Raw genomic sequence first — 19,807 nt, 5'->3', positions numbered from 1 at the left:
TCAGACACATCTTGCCATGTATCTGGAGGTCACCAAATTCAGACTATTTCAGACCAAGGGAGTAGGGAGAGCAAGTTCCAGAGAGTGTGAGCCCTCAGAATGCCCTGCCAGTTGCTCACTCTTATTTTTTGGGGGGGGGGGGGTCACTCATGTCCCGGTGCCACTGCTGTGGTCAGCAGGAAGAGGCACTTCCCTCAGGTAGGATGGTCCCAGGCTGTTGAGGGCTTTATTGGTTATAAACACACCCTACACTCTATCCAGGGACTGATGGACAGACAGTGAGGATTTTGAAGCACTCATACGAGCTCACCAATTAGCAGGGCAGTGGTTCTGGACAGTCTTAGTGGACTTATGGCTTTTCCGTGGCTTCACTAACAAACTACGCTTTGCTTTACACCAGCTATCATGATCCATGCTTTCAAGGTACCTCTAGGAACAATATCTGTGTCCTGGAACAAGTGTTTGTGGAATATCTAGATTAGCATTTACAAATGTTGCAACAGGACTGAAGATTCTAGTATTGACAAGACCCAATAAGTCAATCTACAAGGAAACTGCAGCCAGCCACCTGCAGGGAGAAATCTTTCAGAAAAGCTGTGGCATTCTTTAGCCCTGGAGGGAAATGGGATAGGGGGTGGGGGGTGTCTGTAGATGGCCACTTTATCTACAACACAAAACTTCTTTATCAAATATGGTGGATTTTGTGTGTAATTATGAGGTGAGAGAGGAAGCACACTGTTCCCTTAAAGTTTTGCTTTCAATGCCACAGTGGAAAAAATGCATTTTTGTTGCACATATTAAACGGTTTACTTTTGGATAAACACAATGAAAATATGGTTCTTTTGCTTTCCTACAATAGCTTAAGTCAGTAGTACTTCACAGTATGTTTGGTCCAATTGTAAGGCACTTCTTTGTACTGCAGCTATTTCACTTGGCTGAATGCTTCTTGACCATGTCAATGTATTCCTGCACATCATCAGGAGATCCCAGGGCAATAGGTGCTCTCTGGTGGATATCCTCAGGCACTATATCCAGCACTGCCTGGTTTCCTGTAGTAGCAATTCCCCCAGCCTTCTCAATTACAAAGGCCATGGGGTTACATTCATAGAGAAGCCTCAGCTGGAAGACAGAAGCCAAAATTAGAGTGATCAGTAGAGTACATTATTTCAGGATATTTTGTATAAAATGTATATCAAAGTTTTCTAGTATTAATCCTACTAAGTAGAAAAATCAGCAGTAAATATTTCATATTTAAATTACCTCTTGAAGCAAAGATCAAGCTTATATATGGTATCCTTTTTTCCTAGTATAGACCGTGATGTTTTGGCCATATTTGTCCCCATTTCCCACATGGTGAATATTATGTTGCCCCGTGCTCTTTATGGAGATTGTTCACCTTCCTGTTAAGTGCAGGCATGGTGCAGCACTTAGTGAATGCTGAGTACTATAGAGAAGTGGTTCTCAACCAGGGAGGCATAACTACCCTTGGGGGTATGTAGAGATCTTTCAGGGGGTACAACTCATCTAAATATTTGCATAGTTTAACAGGCTACATAAAAAGCACTAGCAAAGTCAGTACAAACTAAACTTTCATATAGACAAAATAAGCAAGCAATTTTTCAGTAATAGTGTGCCGTGACACTTCTATTGCTTACAAAATAAATACTTTGTGAGGTGAAACTTAGGGGTACACAAGACACAGCCTTCTGAAATGAGTACAGTAGTCTGGAAAGGTTGAAAACCACTGCTGTAGAGTGAGAGACTGTGTGCACAACACTTAACTATTCATTAATAAGTTTAAAAACAACCACAGGTCACTGAAGTTTGCATTGAGAAAAACCTCTGGTTGTGTCAGTTTGTGTAATGAGTAACTGCGTTTTATCTACAAGCTGAAGCAATAATTTCACCCAGAAGTTTTCAAAACAGATTAAAGTTTTGCTGAATAAACAGTTGTCCTCCCCTATTCTTGGGAGGAGAAAGGGGAAAGCAGAGAACAGAGCAGTCTGAGCACTACCAGTTCTGTAAGGATGGGAGGGTGGAGAACAAATGCAAGTGCCTATAGTCACTACACTTTCCCACAAGACCACCAGAGAGTGGTGGTAGAGAGTAGAGGAACAAGAAGTAGAACGGTTCTGCAAGCAATAGCTCCTTTAAGGCAGTGGCTCTCAACATTTCCAGATTATTGTACCCTTTTCAGGGGTCTGATTTGTTTTGTGTACCCTCAAGTTCCACCTCACTTAAAAAGTGCTTGCTTTCAAAACCAGACACAAAAATACAAAAGTGTCACAGCACACTATTACTGAAAAATTGCTTACTTATTTTGACTATTTAATTATAAAATCAATTAGAATATTGTACTTACATTTCAGTGTATAGTATATAGAGCAGTATAAACAAGTCATTGTCTTATGAAATTTGTTTGTAGTGACTTCGCTAGTGGTTTTTATGTAGCCTATTGTAAAACTAGGCAAATATCTAGATACGTTAATGTACCCACTGGAAGGTCTGTGTATCTCCAGAGGTATGTATACCCCTGGTTGAGAACCACTGCTTTAAAGCAGCTCCAGGAGATTATTTTAACAGCTGGAAGTTGAAGCTAGCCAATTTCAAACTGGAAATAGTGTACATTTTTACCAGTGAGTAATTAACTAGTTGAACAATTTACCAATCGCTGGCAATCTTTAAATCAAGATTGGATGTTTTTCTAAAAGATACGCATTAGGAATTAGTTTGGGGAAGTTCTGTGGCCTGTGTTATACAGGAAGTGAGATGAGATGTCACAATAGTCCAGGGGCGGGCAAACTTTTTGGCCTCAGGGCTGCAGTGTGTTTCTGAAATTGTATGGAGGGCCAGTTAGGGGAGGCTGTGCCTCCCCAAACAGCCAGGCATGGCCTGGCCCCCACCCCCTATCCGACCCCCCCACTTCACCCCCTGACGACCCCTGGGGACCCCTATCCCATTCCCTCCCCCCCTGCTCTCGGTCCCCTGACCAACCTCAGACCCCCTGCCCCTAACTGCCCCATCCAACCCCCCCACTCCTTCCTGACTGCCCCCCCCCCAGGACCCCTGCCCCATCCAGCAACCTCCGGACCCTTTCCCCTAACTGCTCCCCCACCCAATTCAACCCCCCTCTCCTTCCTGACTGCTCCCCCCAGGACCCCTGCCCCATCCACCCCCCCGCTCCCTAACTGCCCCCTGCCACCCCATCCAACCCCTCTTCTTCCTGATGGGACCCCTGCCCCCATTCAACTCCCATTCCCTGCCCTCTGACCACCCCAACCCCTATCCACACTCCTGACCGCCCCACGAACTCCCCTGCCCTCTATCTAACCCCCCCCCCCCATGCTGCCTGGAGCACCAGTGGCTGGCAGCATAGCTGCACCAGGACAGGCAGCCATGCTGCACGGAGCGCCGGGTCAGGCTGGGCTCTGCAGCCCCGCCACCCACAGCACTGTGCTGCTGCATGGCTGCAGGGGAGGGGGGACAGCCTCCTGGGCCAGGAGCTCAGGGGCTGCGCAGGACGGTCTCGTGGGCCGGATGTGGTGCGTGGGCTGTAGTTTGCCTACCTCTGCAATAGTCCCTTCTGACCTTGGAAGGTATGAATCTATGAAAGAGGCCAGGGGACTGGGAGAGACTAGGGGGTGGGAACCCATGGGCCTCTGGCACAACCAGGAGAGCAGCAGAGGAATCTCACAATGAGAGGGCAGAACTGACTGGTTTATTGGGGGAGCACCCAATTCTTAATGTGTTTTAATGCTACTTAAAAAAAAAAAATCCTGCAGTGTCAAACCATGGCAGTAGATATATTCTTGCAACTTGTGCACCATAAAACATTTAAAAACTGGCTGTTACATTGTAAAAATCTTACAATCAGACTACATACTTTCTAAAATTAGGTTAAATCATTTTTACCTTTCCTTTGGGGCTTTTGGAGTTGGCTGGATATAAAAAGATTCCTCCATACACCAGAGTACGATGTACATCAGCTACCATAGAACCTATATACCTCGCACCATACGGAGAGCTGCCATCCTGTATAAAGACATTTGATAAACAACCTTTGATTAAATCTTGTTAGCTTTTTTAGTGGTAATAACTTGGCTCTTGCATAGTGTTTTTCATCCATAGAACTCAAAGTAATTTACAAAGAAAGCTTAATTGTAGTCACCCTCATTTTACAGATGGGGAAAAACAGAGGTACTGGGCAAGTCATTTTGCATCAAAGTCATACAAAAGGTCAGTGGCAGAGATAAATATGACACAGGACTTCAGATTCCTAGTTCAGAGCCTTAAGCATGCTACCTTCACAGTACTGACAAGACAACGTTAGAAGCTAGAGTTGCTGTGTTCCATTGGGCAAAAACAAAATAAAACAGTGCTACCCCTAGCCCCTCTCCATCAAGTTGTGCCCACCAGATCACACCACTTCAGAGCTACAAGTTAAATCAGATCTATAGCAGAACCCATATTTTATGAACTAGCAGGGGGGGGATCAAATTCATAACTTGCAGCATCTCAAAATTGCAGTAGGTACCAGTGCACTGCACTTTCTTCTTGTCCTTCAAACCACTGCAAAGCAATTTCCAATGCACTGGAATCTGAAGGGCTGTTGACATTTGAGGTCACTATTACTATTAGTACTTCCACTTCCCTCCCCTCAACTCCCTCCTGTCAGGAAAAAATGGCTCAGAACTGATTGATTATTCATAAGGCTAGCGTTTGTCAATAGAGGTTTTATTATATTTTGCTCTATGGCAATGATCTCCAACCTTTATACCCAAGATCACTTTCTGAATTTAAGGGTAACCCAGGATCTACCCCACCCCCTCTACCCAGTCACTCGCTCCCCCCTACCCTCACTCACTTTCACCAGGCTGGGGCAGGAGGTTGGGAGGGGGTGTGGGCTCTGGGCTGGGGGGTTTTCAGTGTGGGAGGGGGCTCCGGGCAGGAGTTTGGGTGCAGGAGGGGTCTGAGGGTTGGAGTGCAGGAGGGAGTATGGGGCGCTAGCTCTGGGAGGGGGGCACTTACCTTGGGTGGTTCCCAATCGGTGGTGCAGTGGGGCTTGGCTCCACTCAAGCACATCAGCACCTCCTCCCTATCATGAGCCAGGCCACCCCTGCCAGCCAGTAGTGCACCATGTGGCCATGCTGCTCACAGAAGGGGCCAATGTGCCTCTGCAGCCCCTGGGGGAGGCACATGGCTCTGCAGACTGCCTGGCTCTGCAGGCACTGCCCCCACAGATCCCATTGGCCACAGCTCCCTGTTCCTGGCCAATGGGAGCTGCAGGAGCTGTATTTGCAGACAGGAGCAGTGTGTGGAGACCCCTGCCTCTCCCCCCACCCGCCCCCAGGGGTTGCGGGGGCATCCTGGCCACTTCAGGGAATGGTGTGGGGCTGTGGCCGGCAGGCAGACCTACTGCGCTGCCACGGCCGGAGATAGTGATTGACTGGGAGAGTCTCCAGGATCGATCCTTTCCCTCTGACATGATTAGGGGCAAGGAATTCCATATTCCCATCCTTCTGCCTCTTCATCATGATATCTGAATGGTGTCTAACTAGTCCCTTGGATCAAGAACAACCAGTGTGGCACTGGGCCCCACAGGTTGCTGTGGAGAGAGAAGTGTTGGTTTGGCTCAGATTAGTTTTCAGCTTTGCAGCAGGCACAGTGTGAAGTTGTACCATCTAACTTGCAGTTGGACTAGGCTTCCACTCTCAGAAACTAGAGGACTGAGCCAGAAGGCTGAAAGCTAGGTCATTTAGTTTTAAAGCTAGGCAGAGAGAAACTATAAAAGTTAGACAGATTTTCTTTAGGCTTTTTGTTCTCCTCTGGAAAATCTTCACAAACTAACAGTGAATGGCTTAGCAAGGAGATGTGGCACTTCCCCTCAGGGACACCAATTCAAAGAGGATTTGGGACAAAGAAAAAGGTTATCTAATTATCTGCTTGGAATGATTTGTTAGTAGCCTCTTTAGTTTTGTGAAATCTTCTGTTATTCCTCTCTGCTGAGAGGGCTCAAAGACTGAATGAGAATGGACACTTTCCTCCCATTCTTAGGGTGACTCTGCACTGCATCTGAGAACATGCTGCCCAGCTGGGGTAGACAGATGCTAGCGCTGCTTGATCAAACATGCTAAAAATAGTGATGTGACCAGGGGTGGCACACAGGTGGCAGCTTGGGCTAACCACCCAGCTACATACCCTGGCATCCAGCTAGGTTTGTAATTGGGTGGCTATCCCCAGCCACATTGCTATTTTTAGCATGCTAGCTCAAGTAGAGCTAGTGTGTATCTGTCTACCCTAGCTGGGAAGCACAGTCCCAGCTGCAGTGTAGATGTACTTTCAGAGATGGCTTTCTAGCTCAGAGACAGTGGGCAGTAAGGGGAAGCTTCAGTTTCAGATATCACACTCTAACGTGCATGTCTCCAAAGCGGTCAAGTGAGAACTAAATTTATTTTAAAACCCTATAAAAATCTACACAAAAAATATGCCTGTCTTTGAGATGGCATGTTGTATTGTAAAAAGAATTATGCCCTATTCTAGCTCTGACACAAGTTAAATAAAATCTTACTTTTTTTGTTAACTTAAGGTATTCATCAGGTAGTACTCAGCCAATGCAATTAGCACTGGACATAGATAAGATGTAAAGCCACCTGTTGTCACTAGGGTTCCCATGTGGGTTTTCTAACAGTGGGTGGTAGCTCTGGGGACCTGGCCAGACTCCATTCTGGGTAATTAAGGAGGAAGTTAACATCCAGTTGGGTACGACAGAGGGAATTTATCTTCGTTCTTATTGGCACCTATCAATTTCTGGCTTCATGGCAGGTATTCACAAAGCTTTAAAACAGACCCTGACATTTGAGTATCATAGAATATCAGAGTTGGAAGGGACCTCAGGAGGTCATCTAGTCCAACCCCCTGCTCAAAGCAGGACCGATCCCCAATTAAATCATCCCAGCCAGGGCTTTGTCAAGCCTGAGTAGTCCTTTAAGCGAGAGGATCTCATAGTCAGCTTCAAGCAGCGCTAAGAACAAGTCTTGTTTCCACACCCATTCAGAACTCCACTATATGAGAGAGGAAAAACCAAGCTCTGTAACTTTGTATAAAAACAGTCAGCCAGCTATGGTGGCTTACTGATCCACAAGAGGACTTCAGAGATCATGAAGTTAAACAAAGCCCAAGGAATAGTTGGTACACTTTGACTTCTACACTATTAGGGTTCAGTCTCGCCTAACTTTGGCATTTGACACCCTGCACGTATGCATGATAAGAGTGTAAAGTTTGAGGCACTGAATATTTGCTTATCTTAGAAAAATTTCTCTAGAAAGCGAACATTTACCTGAGGGAATTTCTTCTTTTTAAGATACTCTGTGACCGCAGGATCAAAATATGCAGCATAGCCCTCATTGAGACTGTAGATATTTCCTCTCTTTTTGATTTTCACATTCTTATCAACCAAAATGAATTCCCCAATCGCCTGACAATAATGAGAAAGCAAGTCAATAACTGTATGTATGTGTTCTTCACGAGACTAAAGGCAAGTGAATGCTACATACAATTTAGTGAAAACCTACTGCAGTTTTCATTTTCTTTTTACAATTCAGTACTTGGGGGGGGGGGGGGGGGGGGGGGGGGGGGGAGTACAGCTCTGTAGTCTTGGACCAAAAGTCTTGCTTACCCATAAGATACCCCATAAGCCCTGACTCATACAAGTTTCCTTCACTTGATCACTCCCCATCTCCAAAATTATTATCCTGTGCCAAGAGAATAGTTTGATGCATGTCCACTCAGTTCTTCGTTTTCTTTTTGCAACTGATAGCCAAGGTGCAATTGTGGGAGTTTTAGGGATTGTGAACACCTCTTCATTAGGAGCTGGACTGAGATTTCTAACTCAATTTGACTAGCCATGAGATGGTAACAAGTTTGACACTATTAGTCTGACCAGAATGAAAACAGTAACAAAGTGATGAAAGGATCTGTACATAGTTACCAAATGTTTAAGGTCTCTAGTCTCCACTGCAGTAAGTTTTCACATGTGTAGGGGAGAAAAAAAAACCTGTAAAGGGTCTCTGTTTCTAAACAAACAAAAAAGGTGGCAATACATGCAGACATTTAAACCATTACTATATAGAAAACATCAAATTCTACTTCCTTGAAGCTATTGCCATGGCACGTTCCAAACATGACTTACTATTAATAAAAGTGGCAAACCTGATTTACAATAGAATGGCTTTAAATTAAACTGAATCACTGCAGACAACTGCACTGTGTGATGTTAAATTGACTTTTGAATTCAAAAGTCAGATGACCAATAGCTTCTAGGATGTCAAACACATGTATACACACTCCATACTTACTCTTTTAAACAATCAGGATGTGATCTGTAAGCGTAAGAGAATATTAAATGTATTTCTGCATCTCTAGTCCACTAAAAGATTAAAGGTACTAGAGTTAAGGAATGTACTAAATTACAAGAGACAGTCTTCAGGGAAATTCTGCAAATGCAAAAGATGCTTAAGTATTCATCACATCAGGTGGCACATGATGTTTACTTGATTCTCTGACTAAACTATCAATTTTGAGTGGTCTTATTAATGACCACTATCTCCAGCAGAAGGGAAGAATGCCAGAAGCCTTTGGGGGTTTATCTATTCTATTTTTATAGGCGTATCAACTCCCATTGGCTCTCTTAAGAGTACTGCATCTTCAGATGTTAAGATTTAGTTTGGAAGCAGTTCTATATATTGATTCACTTAGGAAAAATTTGTTCTGGAATTTTGTTATCTTTACAAGAGCAAGCTATTCATATCAGATGTAGGCTCTCTTACCGGGTCAAGCATAAAACAGTTGACACCAGATTCAATGGCTAGCACCAGCATTGTAGCACTCCCATATAGGGCATAACCAGCTGCCACAAGATTACGTCCTGGCTGTAAAGCATCTTTCTCAGAAGGTTTCTCAGAGGAAGCCTGGAATAGGAAGGAAGAGTGTCAAGAATCTTTTTAAGCTAAAAATTCCCAGGATTCATCTATTTTATAAGCTTCATTTATTCACAGTAATAGAACCACAACAGCATGTGCTGCTATAACAGGCTACTAGTGCACGCCTTTGGAACACGAGGCCTAAGACAGCATGCCTTCAACTGCTGAAGAGCAGCAATAACATAATAGATATTTGTTTAAGCTTATTGCTAGAGTATGGTAACCAATTAAAGGGAAAAAAAAAATCTGTAGAGAAGTCTCTCCTTAAAACTCTGCTGTTCTGCAATGACGACAAAAACTTCACAACTGTTAGACTGCTAGTGTGTTGACACAATACTCGTCAGCATGATAGGCACTGATCTCATTGTTTCCTTGTTAATCCCCACTCCACCCCCAAATTATCTGTTCTCTGGTCATATACTATAGTAAGCTCTTTAAGGTAGGGACCACTTTTGTTCTGTGTTTGCACAGTGCCTACTATATTGGGGTCCTGGTCCATGACTAGGGCTCCTAGGTGCTATGGTTATACAAATAATTCATGATGAAAGCAAAGGAGACAAAGGCCCTGATCTGACAAAGCTCTTCTATACATGATTTAACTTTAAAGTACATTCATAAGAGCTTTCCTAGATCAGGGCCAAAAGAGAGAAGTCAAACGCTAGGGTGGAATGCAGGAAGTAGAAGAGATGGGGTAGAGATATGTACTGTCTTGAAAGTGATAATGAGTAAGGCTGACTTTCTGTGACCTTCGTGACTTCTGCAGTGTACAGTGTGCCTGGAGCAGTCTCAGACCCCAGCAGTGTTTGGGTGTGGGAGGGGGCAGGGGCATGGGAGAGGGTGAGGCAGGCTCTCAGTGGTGCTTACTCCGGGGGCTCCCCAGAAGCAGCAACATCCCCTTTGCTCAGCTGTTGGTGGAGGTGTGACCAGGCAGTTCTGTGCGCTGCCTCTGCCCAGAGCGCTGGCTTCGCAGCTCCCATTGGCTGGGAACTGTGGTGTCTGCTGCTGAGGGGGATGAGGTGCGGAGCCAGGTAGGTAGCCTGCCAGCCCTACCAACCCGCCTTCCCCTCACACCAGCAGAGGTCCCAGGCCTTGTGCCACCACCTGCACACCCTTCCCCCCACCACCCCCCCAACAGTTTTATTCCCTGGTATTTTTAATAAAATGTCTGACTTTTACTAAAAGTAACCGTGACTAAAATGTAGCCTTAATAATGAGTGCCTTCAATTTGATGCAGAAATCGGAGGCAGAATTTAAAAAACAAAAGTGGAACTTTAGTCATAATGTTTACAATTGACTAGTACCAAGAACTTGTTTTCTTTTGCTGCCGGGTGAAGTGAGCCCAAAAAAGTTACTTTCAGGTGCATCGAAACCTGGGTCAGGGTGGTTAAAGATGGACAGTGTGTCTTGTCTGAATTCACACAGTTGTTTCCATGGTTGAGAAATGTTAATCCTGTATTTCATATGCCTGCAAATGAGACTTCTCTCTTTCAGAATGAATTAGGCATGTTCATTTATAAGCAATGTTTCAGACTGAATCTTATCTGGGAAGCCTGTCCTCAGGCTGACAGGACTACTTGTACAAGATGGGAGAACTAGTTTCATTGAAGAATGCACATAACTCAGGTAGATGAGATTATTGTTCTGTTTGGTCTCAAGTTGTATGAGTAATTATGAAGCACTTAACTCCTGTTATCCTTGTCATTGTTAGAGGAATCTAACTGGCTAATTGAATATCAGTCAGGATTGCATGTATGTAGGTCTATTAACCAAGTGCTGTGTATCACTCAAAGGTATTGTGTAATCGAGCATTTGTAGATTTAGTTGGACTTCATTAAATCTTTGGATCCAACCTTATTCCATCATGAGCTGGTTAAGTGTGAAGAACTACTACCCCCCCCCCCCCCCCCGACTGTTTTAGCATGACAGCATCCCACTTTACCTTTCTGTAGATGGCAAAGATAGTTCCAATGGAAACAAGGCAGTCAATGTTAGAAGAGCCATCAAGAGGATCCATGCAGACTATATATTTACCCTGGAAAATAAAGACAGAGGAACTGGATTTAGTTAGTTGCCCCATCTACCCCAAATAAAAATGTTTTGCCACCTAATCTACTCAAGTTAATTTCTAGCCAAGAACAGTTTAAAGCTACGTCTACACTAGAAACTTCAAAGCGCTGCAGAGGAAGCGCTCCCATGGCAGTGCTTTGAAGTGTGTGTGGTGTCATGTGCGAGCCCTGGGAGAGAGCTCTCCCAGCACTCCTGGTAATCCACCTCCACCAGGAGAATAGCTCCAAGCACTGGGAGCACAGCTCCAAGCACTCTGAGCCTGTCCACACTAGCGCTTTAAAGCACTCAAACTTGCTGCGCTCAGGGGGTGAGCGCCCTATAAAAATATAAGTGTAGACAAGGTCTAAGGTAATGTTATGTAGCTATATTCTCAAGAAGGGGAATACTATTTTGATGGTTTATTTTTGGCTAAGTTTTTAGCACTGTCTAATTGCTTGAGCATCTGTATGAACAGAATTTGGGAAATGTTTAATTGAAAGAACAGATGATGTCACTGTTCTTGTAGTGGCATATGCAGTGCAGTGGAGTCTTGCTACAGGCACAAAGAAAAATACTGAAGCTAAAAGGTCGTCCTTTACGCATACATTGATGAGCTGTTATTTCTACACTTACAGTAAGCAGCAACTGTTAGGGAGGCCCTGCAAAACCTAGCACCCTAGCTGTTTTTTTACCTTTTCATCTTTTATAAAAAAAATTGTCTTAATTTACACAGTAGCATGAGAAACTGAGATCAGTTTTTGTTTAGGCTCAATTTGAGCCATTTAAAAAAAAACAACAATCACCTACCTGATCAAGAATAGCAACGCCTGAATAACGCACAGTGTACTTCAAAGAAACACCAAGCTGAGATTTGTTACACCTGCTCACACATCACACTGCCAATTTGTGGCTTTACCATACTGTTTTCCTAATTTAAAAAAAAAAAAAAAAATAAAAAAATTCCTCCTGCTGCTGCTGCGCGAAAGACTCAGACAAGGGATACCGACAAAGGGAAAGTTCTCTAATCCTTTACTTATAGTAATAAAGTTATTGTAGTTTGTAAGAGTAAAATAATTGAGGTGTTTAAGTGGATTGTATCCCTTTAATCATCATGATCGCAGTAGTGGATATAAGTCCAGCAATCCTTAATAGCAGTGCTGGCTCTTTAACAGGGGCAGTAATTCTGCTTTAGCTAGAGCACAGTAGCTCAGATTGAGCAGCAAAACGCTTTAACATGGAGTCTCAGCTAAAGGTTTTTTGTTTTTTTTTTTTTTTTTAAATTAAGGTGCTCCAGCATTGGGTCGTCTTAACCTTTTCAACTGGAGGTTCTGTTTAACTGGGACAAAAGGCACCAAAGTGTCCCAACAAAGCAAATTCTATTGTACTTTTCCGATTTGTTTTCCTAAAGAAATTTATCAAACCACCACCACAATTGTGGCATGGTCACATTAAAAGGAGTCCGGAGCAATTCACTAATACTGCTCTAACAAGTGTATACATTCCTGCAAATGCATATAAATAATGCAACTGCATAGGCCACATAATAAATTCAAAAACTTGTTTTTATTGATTATTTTATTTTTGAAGAGGCAGGAGAACACTAGTGGAAATTTAATATTTCCAGGAAAGACTACAAATCAGTAAAAAAACAAAAAAAAAAAAAACCACACAACACACACACACCCCACCACTTGTCCTACAATTAAATGACACTGTCAATTCTTTAAGTCAGTCCTGAAGTCCTCACTCAGACTTTGCTGAGTCATACTCCTATTGCCTTCAGTGAGAAATTTGCCTGAGGACGGACCTTTATGGATTGATCCATAAAAATAGTAATTCAGTGATTTACTAAAAATGCTATAGGAAGAGCCTGCTTGAGAACCATCTAGGGGAAAAAAAGAAAAAAAAAAAGCACACATGCAAATTGCTCCAGAGTTAAGGAAGTACAAACAATACAGAATTTAGGACCAAAGGGGGAAGAAAAGCTCAAAAAGTGTGGGAGCAGAACTGGAGGAAAGAAACCAGGTAGGAGTGAATGGAAAATGTAACTCAAATAGAGAGGGTTGAATATTCATTGAACAGATACAGGAAAATATTGGTAGTATCCAGAAAAACATGTATTTGGCTAACTGCCTTTGAAATCTTTAACTCCAGTTCAATTTTTACATATTTGAAGAAAAGTATTTGTAAAAGTTAACTTGAATCCAAGTATTGACAAGTTTTGTAAGTTACTAACCCTTTTTTCAGCATCTACTATTATAGCATTTTTGTTTTCTTCTGACACAATAACACATGTAGTGAACGATGACTTGAGCATGTTAATCACCAGGTCATTGGAAAGGACATCCAGCTTCTTTACTTGGTCTCCTGTCACATTGGTGGAACCAGCTATTCCATAGCTAAAGCAATGGAAAGAGATTCTCATGAGGAACAAAAATACAGTAGAACCTCAGTTACGAACACCCTGGGAATGGAGGTTGTTCGTAATTCTGAACATTGACTTAATACAGCTTTGAAACTTTACTATGCAGAAAAAAAATGCTGCTTTCCCTGTATTTTTTAGTAGTTTATGTTTAACACTGTACTATATTTGCTTTTTTTGGTCTGATTGTGTACTTCCAATCCAATGAGGTGTTTGGTTGACTGGTCAGTTCGTAACTCTGAGGTTCTATTGTATGGCATTTTGTAAGATTAGGAGCACTGCATCTGGCCCCTCCAACACTGGAGAGTTTACTTTATGCCATCATTGACCTCCATCTTCTATAACTTTTGGATGAGACTACAATTCCATTCAATTGTTTTGATCTAGTGGCCAGTGAACTGCCTGATTCCTCTTCCTCCCTCTATCCTGAAGATTGGAAATCTCAGAATGAAGGATCCTTTAACAGCCACTATTGTCTCAAGTCTACACGACACTCATAATTTAATACCAAAAATAGCATTTAAACATTATCTATAATTAGACAAGCTCTGCTGGAGTAGGTTAAGACTTAATTAAAAAGGACTAAAAATTGGTAGCCATGAATCCAGGTTCTTCAAGGTAATAGTTATGACTTGGGATTATCTGGGACTGCTTGTTCTTTCCTCCTGTAACATCTCTAAGTAAATCCTTGCTCTTAGCTTCAGCCAGCCTCATTCATGAGGCTTGTCTCTTGTGACCTCATTAGAGGTTAGTCAACCCTTATGGGTGTTCAGGGCTTTTGAATTACACCCACATCACCACGGCATCCTGGGGAATTTCCACAGCTGCCTCCCAGCACCTCCATCACAGGAGGGCAGCTTTATTTTACCTTAGGATGCATCAATTCTGCTAGTGGAAGCTTGCAGGAAACTTCCACTGAAGGTTCCCATCTTCCCCCCCCCGCCCTCTCCAGCTGTCTCCACCCATCTTCTGGCCTGCACAGACCCCAATGACACAGATATGGTAGGCACCATGCACCACTGAAACAAGCACTCATGCTCCTCCATGCCAAACTTTCTACAATGGGATGACAGGTGTTTTGTTCCCATCAGCAGGAGCTGGGAATTAACACTCTCGTACTGGCTATTTCTTAAATCTTGAAGGCAAATTACCATTGTTTTGTCCAGTCTGCACATTATTTGAAGTCAGTATGTCTTGATATTCAATTCTGCAATTTCCTTCTAACAAGCATGGTTAACAGAGCATTTCACAATAATTTCCTTCCATCCCCCACTGCTTCAAAAGATGAAGGCATGTGATAGTATTTCTCACCCATCTATTCATGACTTGAACAAAACACCTCAGTGGAAGATAATTTCCTGCCCAGACCAAGGCCAAGGGGAAAAGGAAAGTGCTTCCACCTCAGTCTCTAAACAAATTACACAGATACTGTATTAAGTGAAACTTCTGTAGCAGTTTTAAATTATAATGGTCAGACAAAGCTATCTGTGTCAGACAAGAAACATCCATAATTCAAATGGGTACAGTTCTCACATCTGTACATAAAGGTTTTTTTTTTTTTGAAAACACAAGAACATGGAAAAGTTCAATACACAGAAATTCTCCATGCTGGCTCACACACCGTTTTCAGCTGGCGTGAAAGTGCTGCAGTTGATCCCTGAGAGGCAGTAAGTAGGTTGAGGGAAGAATTCTTCTGTCAATCCAGCACTTTCTACACAGGTGTTACACTGGCAGAGCTACATCTCTCAGGATGTGGATATTTATCCGAGAGACATAGCTGTGCGAGCGTAAGGGTCCAGTGTTGATCAGCCCTATATTTGAAGTCAAGATAGCTAGTCATTTGTAAAATCCACTGAGAGGTTTTACTTCCATTTTACAGCAACTTTTTCACAACACAAGAAGTTTTGTCAATTTTCCTTTAGTGCTAACAAATTCATTTCCTAATTATAAAAAGGCTACTCTGTGTTGCTGGAGGCCTTTTGGTTAACATGTTTTCTATCATTTGCTGTAAGTTGTCAAATTAGTAAAGTTTCCATAAAATTGCTCACTAATGAAACAGGTCATTATTGTAGGCATTTCTAGAGAGCTGCTAAGTACAGTATCTGGCGAGTCATCAATATGCAAAATAATTAGAAGTAGGTTACAGTGCAGTAACTTCAGTTTATATTCATCATTACAAGAAAATAAGCACTAGCTTATTTCTGATGCTACCATGAAGCAGTTCACTGTAGTACTAGCTCTGATTGCTTAGATACTGACAAATCGCAGCTCCCCACAAGGACTGACAGTCTTATTCTTTCACAACTTCACATAACTCACCTTTTTTTCCTGACAGCATTATAAAAAAAAAAAAAGTTTTAATCAAACTGATTAAAGTGGTTCTAAGATATTAAATCAGACGGCAGTTGATAATTCAGCCATAAGTCAAGCTGTGTCTTCACATTCAAAAATTTGAAGCTGAAAAAAGTTTAATTGCACAAAGATTTTTATCATCAACTGAAGGCTCCTTTGAAGGCCACTTCATATCTTAGCTTCTGCCATATCAGTTATAGCAGAACACTAGCTGTGCTGTAGTTAAGGTAGCCCAACTCTGAGGGCTCTAAAATCTAGTTACTCTCCCTGCATTGAAATTGTCTTGTTCTCTTCTTTGAGAGTCAACACTATTGCATCTACCTTCAGTAAATACTCACTAGAGAGAGGAGGAACAATAGAGAGTTTTACAAAGTTAGATAAACGCTGAGAGCTTGTCTACATGGTGTGTTAGTTCGCCCCAGCTGGAGTGTAAATTCTAGTGCACGCCAGCATGCGGATACTTGCTGTATGTGTGGACCCTGCTGGCATGCACTAAAAGTTCCTTAGTACGTACTCACTTAAACATTAAGAAACTTAAGTGCATGCCAGCAGGGTCCACACAGAGAGCAAGTGTGAGACATGCTAGTGTGTATTAGAATTTACTCCCTACCTGGGATGCACTAATACCTCCATGTAGACATGTCTTTAGATGGAGTTTTGGAACTTCCAATCATTTGGTTTACCTGCCAAGCTCATAAAATTTGAAAGGTCATTTTACTTATTTTTACCATTATATTCTAGAGTCTAAATCTGAGGTTTTTTTAAAGTAAGATAACAGGTGATACTGACAGACCATTGAGTACAAATTTTTTTCCCTATTCCTTTAAGGTAGCTTTTTAGTGCTACATGACAAAATGCACTCAATATTATTTCCACAGAAGCATGAGCTGAACTGAGAGCCCAAGACCGAGAAATTAACATCCCTTTAGCATGTGAAAGAATGCACTACAATCCAAACAAAATTTGCATTTATAAAACTTCCGATTGGCTGTTAGTCACAACCCATAAAGATAGTAGTAACAAGAACAGGGACTACAACTGCAGACCATCTCTTGTCCTTGAGCTGTGTGCAGCTCTGCAAATGACAAGAGTTGCTTACTGTTTAACTCCTACATGCTCCAATATCCACAGCCAATGCGAGTTTCACCTAAAGAAGGAAGGGCAGGATATCTATAGTTATGAACAGGCATGGGAGAATTTGATTTTAATATAATTTGCCTAGGATCAAATTAAAAATGATTGTTATCTATTTAGATTTTCACAGTTGTGCTAAGCTTTTGTTTATAGATTTCAATTTTCACAACTGTAGAAAATTAGGGGGAGGACAGACAGTTATTTGATAGTCGATGTGGAGATTCAAAAAGTTACAGCTTTATAACCATTGACAAGTTGTCAACATCATATGTCAAAATATATAAAGTAAATATCCTTAAATCAAACTCTAATAAATTATTAGGCAAAGTAAAAAATGCTGTTTATCTGTAAATTTTGATCATCAGTGGAAGTTTTGTTGGTTTGTGTATACAATGAAATCAAAAAGTTTACCAATACTTGAATCTTTCCAAGCCTGGTTAATTATTAAATTGTTAAGTGTCTCTTGTATTAGCCTGCTTTTCCCCCAATATGCACATGATTGTCTCTTGCATCAGGAATTCTAAGATCACATCACTTTTTTTTAGTTGATGTATTTAAAAACCAGTGGTGAAGATGTTTGACAGATTAAAAAAAAAAAAGTAGAACCTGCTTGGACACAAATGAAAGGCTACTGAAAGTGAGCAATTGATAAAATGGCTTAAAGTTTAGAATTGCAGCATTAGTAGTTGGCTAGTATTTCAGCCATTTTAAAAGGGCAATAGGACTATTTTTCATTCACTGTCCAATCCCTCTGGAAGCTACAAGTTGAAACGTGCCCCATCTTCTTTCTTCTGAGTGAACTAGTTTGGATTACATTACTTAAATCCATTTAAAAACCAGAACTGAAGCTTCTGTTCATTAAGCTACAAAGGTTACATGGGTTTTGCAGACAAGGAAAGCAGGCAAACAGACTCTTTACATTTCCCTATCTTTTAAAGTTATGGTACAAACTGAAATGAGCAAGAAAACTCATAGGTGAGATTGAGCCAAGCACTTTTGTGTAAGAAGATTACCCTGAATTGTAAATACCACCAACCCTTTGAAGCAACTGCCACCCTCTGCCAAAACAGTAGGCTAGGAGGACAAAGGTTCAAACTTTAATTCTGAATTTGAACATCTCAAAATTCTCTTTTGAACAGGATACTAGTACTAATGCAGTCCAGTTGTTTTGTCTGCAAATATATCAATACTGAGCCATAAAGAGTCAGGTAATAAGCTTAAGTGTATATTATTCAGAAAAAGGTGGCAAGAATACTCAGCTAGGCAAAGTGTTGCCTAATTAACAGATTAACTAAGATGAAGCATTATATGTAATAGTGTCACAATGTATCCATGATAATGCAGCCTGTCAACACTGGGTTTGCCATACCTGGATGGCTATTTAAGTAGTACACACCTTCCTTCCTATGCTGTTTACACAGAGTCAATCCTAACTGTCAACTTAAGGTTCCTCCCCGTTGCCAATCCTTAAAGGCAATTTTAGTTTCATAAACAGAAAATGAGATTGGTCCTCCCAGGGTACCTTTGAGCTACGCTTCAGAGGACGGCAGTCCTGGTTTTTAGCTGGGTAGAAATCTTATTCCCAATAACCTCGCTTAGCCTAGGATTGCAATGAATGTTTGCAGGCCACCATAACGCCGCATGGTGCTTTACAGTTCCCTAAACGGCCGTCCCTGCGCTGAGGGCCCTACAGTGCGAGGCCCCAGTTCTGCAAAGCCCCACCGAACGGTGCTCTGCAGCAGGGGCGCCGGAACCGGGGGGCCCAGGGCCCCTTCCGTTTACTCGCCGTAAGCGGGGGGACGGGGAAATACCGCGCGGGAGGCGGGGTTTTTGCGGGGGGGGCGGGGAAGGAGAGAAGAGGCGGCGCCAGGGCGGGGTCTCGGTTGCGGCGCCGGTAGCGCCCCCACACTTTTAGGGAGTTTCCGCCGCTCCTGCCTGGGCGGGGCCTACCCCGGCGAAAGCAAGTTACGCTCACAGAGGCCCAGGAAGCCCTTCCCGCGCCGAGGTGGCGGACTCCCGCCCCTGGAGGTGCAATCCCGGCTGGGCTGTGGCGAGTGGCCGATCCCGTTCCTGCGGCAGAGGGGCCGGGCAGGGCGGCTCTGCCCCACGGTGAGCCCCGGCCTGGGCGCGGGGGCGGGCGACTCACAGGTGGGCGATGCCCGCCTTGCGCACGGCGGTGGAGATGGCCTTGACGGCGGTGCAGAGCGCGTTGAGCAGCTGGGTGAGCTCCCCGGTGCCCTGGGCCCGCCTCCCCTCCTCCATCACGAAGCGGGTCAGGGTGACGACGTTGGTGTCGAACGGGGACTGGTCCGTCATGGTGGCGGCAGCTGCGGGGCCGGGCGGGGAGACCGACTGCCACGGAGCTGCAGCGAGACCCACACACCACCCCCTCCGCTGCCGCCCGGGAACTTCACCAGCCGCGGGGCGAGGGAGTGTCCCGGCCCGGACCTATCGGCAGACGGGGCGGGGAGCAGCCGGCCCTCGGGATCCGCCCCCAAACCGGGGCTGCTTCCCTGTCACCACCTCTTCCCCACATCCTTCTCTCAGCCCCGCCCCTTGTCCCCTTTTACCTCTTAGCCCCGCCCGCGGGACCCACCTCCGCCCGCCTCCAAACCCGGGCTGCTTCCCCGGCAACCTCTTCCCCACATCCCTCCCTTCTCCCAGCCCGTCTCACCTTCCCTTCTTCCCGCTTTAGCCCCCACACGACGTGCCTCAGCCCCCCACTCATCTCTTCCGGGTGCTGGGCCCTTTCCCCTTCCCGCCTCATCCACTCCCCCCGCAACATCTCAGCCTCCCTCCTGTCCCTGGGGCTTTGCTTTGCTCTGCTCTCCTCGTTGCTCTGAATCGCTGCTCAGGGCCCAGGAGCCCCTAGAGA

General features: G+C 43.7%; 2 protein-coding genes across 5 annotated transcripts in view; one reads left to right on the top strand and one right to left on the bottom strand.

Annotated features, from left to right (window-relative positions):
- Window positions 1–135: 135 nt before the first annotated feature.
- LOC141987635 (fructose-1,6-bisphosphatase 1) lies at window positions 136–19,376 on the bottom strand. 2 transcript variants are annotated; one of them, XM_074953156.1, is made up of 7 exons: window positions 19,079–19,376; window positions 13,261–13,423; window positions 10,918–11,010; window positions 8,826–8,966; window positions 7,337–7,474; window positions 3,913–4,032; window positions 136–1,119 (listed from the first exon to the last, which is right to left on the bottom strand). In XM_074953156.1, exons 1-7 carry the CDS (start codon window positions 19,246–19,248, stop codon window positions 928–930), a joined length of 1,017 nt encoding a protein of 338 aa, XP_074809257.1. In that variant the 5' UTR covers window positions 19,249–19,376; the 3' UTR covers window positions 136–927. The 2 variants fall into 2 exon arrangements, with proteins under 2 accessions (XP_074809257.1, XP_074809258.1); XM_074953157.1 differs by lacking the exon at window positions 19,079–19,376 and adding an exon at window positions 18,908–19,025.
- AOPEP (aminopeptidase O (putative)) overlaps window positions 18,824–19,807 on the top strand; it is a 378,987-nt gene continuing 378,003 nt past the window's right edge. For all 3 annotated transcript variants that reach the window (XM_074953154.1, XM_074953153.1, XM_074953152.1), the window contains exon 1: window positions 18,824–19,041. The gene's annotated coding sequence lies outside the window, so the exon portion shown is untranslated. The remainder of the gene's footprint in view (window positions 19,042–19,807) is intronic.

This window comes from Natator depressus, chromosome 5 (genome assembly GCF_965152275.1).
Source record: "Natator depressus isolate rNatDep1 chromosome 5, rNatDep2.hap1, whole genome shotgun sequence".
NCBI lineage: Eukaryota > Metazoa > Chordata > Testudines > Cheloniidae > Natator > Natator depressus.
Note: the sequence above shows the minus strand (reverse complement) of the source record. Positions and strands in the feature narration are given on the sequence as shown.